Source organism: Crocuta crocuta, unplaced genomic scaffold (genome assembly GCF_008692635.1).
Source record: "Crocuta crocuta isolate KB4526 unplaced genomic scaffold, BGI_CrCroc_1.0 scaffold31, whole genome shotgun sequence".
NCBI classification, from domain to species: Eukaryota; Metazoa; Chordata; class Mammalia; order Carnivora; family Hyaenidae; genus Crocuta; species Crocuta crocuta.
In genome coordinates, this window is record NW_027528362.1 from 3,901,170 (window position 1) to 3,908,945 (window position 7,776).

Genomic DNA, 7,776 nt, shown 5'->3' on the forward strand with positions numbered 1-7,776 from the left:
AATACCTCGCCGGAGCATCATTCTCTGCCTTTCTGAGGAGTAGGGAGGAGCAGCTGACTTTGTGAGGAGGAAGAGCTAATCACAGGCCATGCTGGGCCTCCGAGATTTGAGCAAATAGAGGGCACACCCAAGATGTTGAAAAATTTCATAATGGCCAAGGCTGACAAAAGTTTTAGGAATTTGCTGGGAACTGCCCTGAGGTAAATATTTCACTGGGAGTTAGGCATAAAGTCATACAGGAAGAATGTCTCACTGGAAAAGAAGGACTGTGACAGCTGTACTCAAATGTCATTGTGTTGTGCCACAGAAGCATCACCATCACTGGAATGTCAGAGGGATTTCCCCAAATGCTCAGAGATGTTATTTGAAAATAAAGTGAGTAGGGAAAGAATTAGATCATTCTGTGTTTCTAGTAATTTACCCTTTCAGTACTCTAGAGAAAACATTCTCAAGTGTTAAGTGCCAGAAATCAAAATGTCTGAGTATTTCCTATAAATGTGATCACTGTTGTCATCACACCACCACCATCGTCAATACTTTTGCTATCAAACTGTAAGTCAGATTCTCCCTCATGAAGAACTTCCATGTCCAGTAAAGTTCATGTTATCTCAGTGCCTGTCTTAACAACAGGCAATGACTGAGTTGTTAAAAAATTATAGCCCAGGACACCTGAGTAGAGCAGTCAGTTAATCATCTAACACCTTTTTTTTTTTATGTTTTATTTATTTCTGAGAGAGAGAGAGACAGCATGAACAGGGGAGGGTCAGAGACAGAGGGAGATACAGAATCTGAAACAGGCTTCAGGCTCTGAGCTAGCTGTCAGCACACAAAGCCTGACATGGGGCTCAAACCCATGAACCATGAGATCATGACCTGAGCCGAAGTCAGACACTTAACCGACTGAGCCACCCAGGCTCCCCAGTCATCTGACTCTTGATCTGGGCTCAGGTCCTGATCTAATGGGTTCATGAGTTCAAATCCCACATTGGGCTTTGTGCTAACAGTGCAGACCCTGCTTGGGATTCCGTCTCTCTATCTCTCTGCCCTTCCCCCACTTGTGCATGTGTGCATGCTTGCTCGCTCACTCTCTCAGAATAAATAAGTAAACTTAAAAAAAGAAAAGAAAAACTTAGCCCCATAGTAATTTTTTCTTTGCTATGCAGATAACACATGCTAAGGTGATACTGTACTTCCAGGAGCATGAAACCCTAAACATGTGTATAGTAAAATGTGCCAAAGTGACTGACCAGTGATTTATTACAACAAATAATAGGTAATCGCTGAATAAAAGCCCATTGCATACTGCGTGCTGTGGCAACTCTAGCAGGGAATGCATGACATGTGCTGGGTACACAATATCATATCCTTGTGAACAGTGCAAACTGGCGAGCACGAGCCTGAGTGGATAAGAAGGGCAGTCACTTCAGACCCTCAGACCTCTCTTGCTTTACACACTGGCCTTTTCTTTAATTCTTGTTGCATTTTATGGCACCTGCTTCTTTTCTTTCCTCCAGCTCACTGCTCCTTGAGGGCACAGATCAGATTGTATCCATATCAAAGTGTATCCTATTTCTTCTTTTTACAAAAAAAAAATTTAAAGCTTATTTATTTATTTTTGAGAGAGAGAGAATCCCAAGCAGGCTTCACACTGTCAGCACAGAGCCTGACTTGGGGCTCAAACCCACAAACCTGAGCCAAAATCAAGAGTCGAACACTTAACCAACTGAGCCACCCAGGTATCTCAGCCTATTTCTTTTATATATTTTTTTAATGTTTATTTATTTATTTTTGAGAGAGACAGAAAGAGAGGGAAAAAACCCAAGCAGGGGAAGGGCAGAGAAAGAGGGAGACAGAATCTGAAACAGGCCCTTGAACCAGGGCTTGAACCCATGAACCATGAGATCACAACCTGAGCCGAAGTAAGATGCTTAACTGACTGTGCCACCCAACCACCCCAGCCTGTTTCTAAGCAGGCGAACTAAAACACAGAACTTCTCCAACTTGAATGTGCTTCAGAATCATGAGAGGATTCTGGCCAACCCTTCACCCACCAGCTTTCTGCGTCAAACCATATAGGATCAGGCCCTGTATGCATTTTAACAAACCACATCCCCTACTGTCCCTGTCAATGATTCTGATCCAGTTGGTCAAAAGAACACTTTAAATCGATAAGCCTAAGGGTATAAGCCTAGAGCACATGCTTTGGACCAGCTACAGCTAGCTTTTATCCCCTCCTATACTGGCCACAGGGCAGGCATCTATAAGTTTCATAAGTTCCTTGAGCCCTAGTTCCCTCAGTTGTAAAATGAGGATAGATACGAAACTTAACAGAAATGAAATAGAATGGTGGCTGCCGGAGATGGGATTAAGTTGTTTAATGGGGACAGAGTTTCAGTTCTGCAGGATGAAAAATTTCTGGAGATCTGATGCACAGCAATGCAAATATACTTAACACTGCTAAAGTGTACATTTAAAAATGGTTAAGGTGATAAATTTTATGTTATGTGTGGTTTACCACAATTAAAAAGAAAAAAATTTTTAATGGGGTTGCATAATAATATCGACCTCACACTGTTGTTATGAGCAGTACCTGAAATAAACCATGTCAAGTCTCTGGCACAGTCTCTGATCTAGCAACTGCTTGAAAAATTACAGCTGTTATTATGTTGGAGTCGTTAAGGTAGTTAAGGTGGTTAACTATGAATAAGCTACTCTATAAAGGTATTTTAAACCAAATGAGAGTCTGAATCTTCAAGCTGATGGAGGTTCTGTTCTCTATACTTTTTGAAATAGTGTGCTAATTTCTCAGGAAAGCACCAGGCTGGGAATTGGAAGCTTATCTATAATCATTCATTAAGGACTGTTTCAAACCCTCCCACAGATCCAAGTACCTTTTGACAAACTGCATTTTTCCAAATCCTGACCAACAGACCATTCACATTTCACATGCAGAGCCTTATATTTCAAAAAGCCAATCATATTGTAGGTCGATATGCAAAAGGAGGAGAATATTCATATTAGGCAAGCTAATTCTTAATACTAAAATCCTCAATTTGCAGAGATGAAGGAAACAAAGCACAAAAATGTTGAACTTTGTTTTTCAGCTTAAGCTTAATGAAGTCAAGCAAAATCTGCCGCTGTAAAAGAAATGATCTCCATGAAATACTTTGCATCTTTGATGTGCGTGCGGAACCCAAACAGATTTGGGAAACATGGCATAAGCCCAAGGCCGTCATTTTGATTCTCTGTGCATCGTTTTGATTTCATGTGCATCTATTCTAATTTCATCTCTCCAGCCTATTATTTAAACCTTAGCAGGACAGATGTGCTGTTTTACAGGGCCATAATCCACTTGGTGGGCGGATAACCAGGAGGCCTTTGGTCTTCATCATTTACTCCAATGAGAAAAACTAGACTATTGCCTTGTAAATCAGCATGAGGCCCACACCCTGATTTCACATGCTATCCTAACTCACGGAACATCCTTTGGAACTTCTAACTGAATTCATACAATTCATCACAGTCACAGAGATGACCAAAATTAGCTCTAGGCTGAATGAAATTAGGCAAAAGTCAGTCTGGAGATATAAATAGTAAAAATGAGAGGGTTGGAAAATGACTTCAGGTACAGGATTTGAGGCCAACACAGGTGTTCCTAGGAATCGTATTCCAAGGCTGAGAAGGTTAGGTACCACTGGTTAAACCTCTAATCCCAGTGGCTTTTGAATCTCTCTTGATTGAAAACTAAATTCCAAAGTCATTGCAAAGGATCTCCTGCCACTTTTTAAAATCTCCATCCTACGTGTAACTCTTGTCATTAGGGTAGATAAGGGTTTCCAGAGAGACCAGAAGAGTTATTCCAGAACTCCTACATAATGACAACATTGACTGTTGAGAGGTGGTACTTATGAAATCCAGAAACAGATGGCAGTATATGCAGATGGACCATCAGCAAGGACTATTATTGCTCCAGTCCACCAGCATCCTTGCCAACAGGTGGAAGGAAGGAGACTTAAGAAGAGCTGTGATTGTAAATGGCAAAAAGAAGTGATTAAAAGAATATAAGTAGCCAGACATTAACTTCAGATTCGGGGCTTACTGCCTTCTGTCCATTTAATCTTTCTTTGTCTGGTGCAATAGAGACTTCCTCACTACCTTAATATGGGGGTCTCTGATAAAGGCTTGAGGTTATGATAACCCAAGTATTAGCTCCAGATCTAATTTTTGACCTCGACCTTGGAAAATCACTTCCCTACTCTAGTCCTCATTAGAACAGGACCTAGACTACATGACACATTCAATAAGTATTTGCAAAAGTTTAAAAGAAAATGTATCCGAAAAAATGGGGATAAACCAGGAGATCTCAGAGATTCTTTCCAGACTCACCATTCAATAGACCTGTGACTTCTTTGTTACAGGCTCATGTCTCTTGTCATTCTAGTCCTCTCCTGCGTGTGTGTACCAACAGAGAGGTCTCTTTTTATTCAGTGCAACCCTACCTTACATTTTCTCATCACATGATACTGTTACCCCTCAATTATGTTACAAGAACCAAGCGTTTTGCCACTAACCTGTTCATATAGTTATTTTTTCAAACAGCATTTGGTTACCAGAGCACTTTACTATTTTTAAAGTTCTATGCAGTATTTCAAAACTATATAAGGAAGTGTTTGCATTTTCCTTCCATAGTTTTCTACCCAATTTCAAGAGTTAAATGAACAGTTTCAAATACCTTGTGTGTGATGCTTTCCCCCTCCATTAAAATGCTGAAGGGTTCCCCCCCTCTTTAGAAGGAAAAAAGAAATCTTTCCCCTGTAATTTACTTTGGCTTTCTCAAAAGTTGGGTGGGAAAGTCAATATAATTCAGGTGGAATCTAAAATGTTCTTGTTGTACAAGTGTGCCCAGAAAGGAAGCCTATAATTTCTGAACATTCTTTTAGGAAGTTTGTATTCTCTGTTTTCCAGGGAGCCTTTACTTTCCAAGGGAGTATGATCGACATGCCATTACTGAAGCAAGCCCAGAACATTGTTACGCTTGCCACATCCATCAAGGAAAAATGATCTGTTAAATGAAGCTCTCATCAGGTGGGCTGAACATATACAGTGGGTTTCTTAAAGACAAACCGTAATACTCAAGGCAACTTGTTAGTATGCCAGATTGGAACCTTTCTCCATTTACAGTTCATGGTAATCACAATTTTTTGTTGTTGTTGCTGTTATCTCACTGGCCAGTTATTCGTCTAAAAATGAACTTTCTTCTTTTTGGTTCCAAGCTTATGATTTTATTGCTCATGAATGTGTTGCACATATGCACTTATGATTTCACAGGGAGATAAAATCGTGTGGAGAGATAGGCTGAGGGGATATTAGGTCTTTAATGAAACAGATCTTTCCCGAATACGTACACTCCCTTCACATTTCTCACATTAGATGTTTCCCATGTCGGTCATTTGTTCACTCAACACTGTAAATAATTTTAAGGCTAGTCTTAAAAAAAAATTGGTAACTACCCGAAGGGGTTGTGTTTATCTCTTAGAAATCTGATAAAACAAGAGATGGCATAGCAAAGTATCGTGTTTGTTCAAACAGATACCTTGTAAAAAATAAATCTTCAGAACTCTTAACCTCCACCTCCCCAGATGAAACACCCATACATCTGGGCTCTAGGTAAGGACTATGAAAGCCTTCATCCTGGGTGAATGCTTTGGGTCAGCAGTGACCAGCAATTAAAAATGTGCAGAAACACAAGACCATCCATTCTCTCCCTTAATTTCCCCATTTAACTGTTTGCCATTGAGGCCATTCCCCCCTGCAAATGTATGGCCGGGACGGGCCCCCTCAGCAATAAACTTGTAGCCTCTAAGAAGACACAATGGGGCAGATCTGGTGCATATGGTCCCCTGCGAGATTTGCATCACATTAGGGATGCTGCTGCAGGTCATATGGGTGGTGTGGTTAACGGGCTTAGTAAAGCTGTTTTGAAGAGGTTAACCCAGCTTGTAGTAAGGGTAAATAAACATAACAACCAGCCATTCTTCCCTATTCAGCATGTGCTCTTATATTGAAGGCTAAAGGGTATTGAAGCTGGGAAGGATCAACTTGTGTTTGCCAGAGGACGCCAATGAAATTTGAAACACCAACAATCAGAGATTTTGTTTCTGCTCCTCATTAAATCATGAGCTTTTGTGTTGAGACTCTGGATGACTGTTCTTTAAGAAATTAACAGAATGGGAAGTTTTAAACTCTACACCAACCTTTTCATGACCTACACAGCAGCAAAGCTGCTACTCTTAGACAAACACTGCGGGGAAGGCTGTTCTGTTTATTTAAATTTGTAAATAGAAAACAGTTTTTGATTTTCATTTTTCACCTCCTCCTACACCCTTGTTGTTTATTTCCTCCGTGGCCCCTACTGTATGCCCCACCCAGGGGTCTACTTTGCTCCTGCCTCTTCCAGCTCCTACAGGAAGCCCCAGAGGGAAGTAGAGTTGAAAGTTATATCCAAGGAAGGGCACCATGGAACCTAAGCAAAGCGAGAGGCCCACACACCATCTCGCATCACCCGCCACCCAGTGCACTGCAGGAAGTGGGTTCTTCGGTTCTGACAGGCATGCAGGAGCCTGATCCAGGCAGGAAGGCTCCGGGGAAACACATTCTTAAAACACCAACTAAAAATCCCAAATTTGGGACCTGAGAAGACAGACTTGAACTGAGTGAGTTGGGACGTGTGTGCTAGGCTGGGGTTCTGACCTGTGCTGGGCGGTGCGTCTCCTCTCCTCGGTGCACCCCTCCCTCCAGCCCCTCCTGGGAGCATTGTTACCCTTCACCTCAGTCATTCTGTGCTGCCCGAGCATTAGCTGGAAAGAAAGGGAGGCTCGAGCCCCATCCTCCCGTGGAGGGGCCGGAAGGAGAAAGATGGCATCTCAGCCAAGTTGGGAGATGACTGGCGTCCAGCCAAACCGGGCTTCAGGCCTGCGGACAGAGACAGTGGGCAGAGTGACCCGGCGGCGGCACCCATCAGTGCTGCAGCCGCGCCGGCCTAGGTTGGTAGTCAGGTGCGTGCGCACCAGGGAGGTCGGGGACCACGGCCCGCGTCGGCCCCTCCGCTCAGAACACAGAGACACAGGACTGCTCAGAAGGCGGAAGGCAAGGGGAGACCTCCTCTCATCCTGACCTGTTGCACACACACACCTCCTCCCAGTGTTAGAACTGCCTCAAACAAAAGGGGAAAATAAAAGCCTCCCTTCAGGCTTCCCTACAGACAGCCCCCACTTCAACCCAACTGCCCTTCCCGTCCTCCTGTGTTGGTGCAGATAGTCAGTCTGGACTTCGACAGGATGAAAGGGCAGACATTCTACTCTCCACCCCAGTTACACAGGCAACCCCCAGACTACAGGTTGGCCTCTTCAGGCCGGGGGCTCAAGAGAGCCAAGCCCTCCTTCTCAGGGGACCTCAGGTGCCGGGGTGAAGGCATCCGGACCTTGGGAAAAGCAGTCCCCTCAGCAAGGTCTGGACACCGCTAGGACTCCCCAACTCCATCACCAACAGCCCCATGGATTCCTAGGTCCCTCGACCATGTGAGACTGGTCACCACACCCTTTACCCGACACCCAAATGTCACATTTATCATCTCCCTCATAACCCTATGGCCTGATTACGGTAGGATCGTGAGACTGGGACCCACCCTAGCCAGTCTTGAGAGAAGTCTGCACCAAGGTCCTTCTCTGAGCAGAAACCCTAATGAGAGCCCCAGAAGAGGTTTTCGTCGGAGTCAGA

At 43.6% G+C, this 7,776-nt stretch overlaps 1 protein-coding gene across 1 annotated transcript in view; it reads left to right on the plus strand.

The window, feature by feature from the left end:
- The window catches only part of CLYBL (citramalyl-CoA lyase), a 110,923-nt gene extending 104,731 nt beyond the window's left edge, over nucleotides 1-6,192 (plus strand). The window contains exon 9 of the mRNA XM_077753963.1: nucleotides 4,966-6,192. Coding sequence (XP_077610089.1) covers nucleotides 4,966-5,061 — 96 coding nt within the window. The 3' untranslated portion in view covers nucleotides 5,062-6,192. The remainder of the gene's footprint in view (nucleotides 1-4,965) is intronic.
- The last annotated feature ends 1,584 nt before the right edge of the window (nucleotides 6,193-7,776 follow it).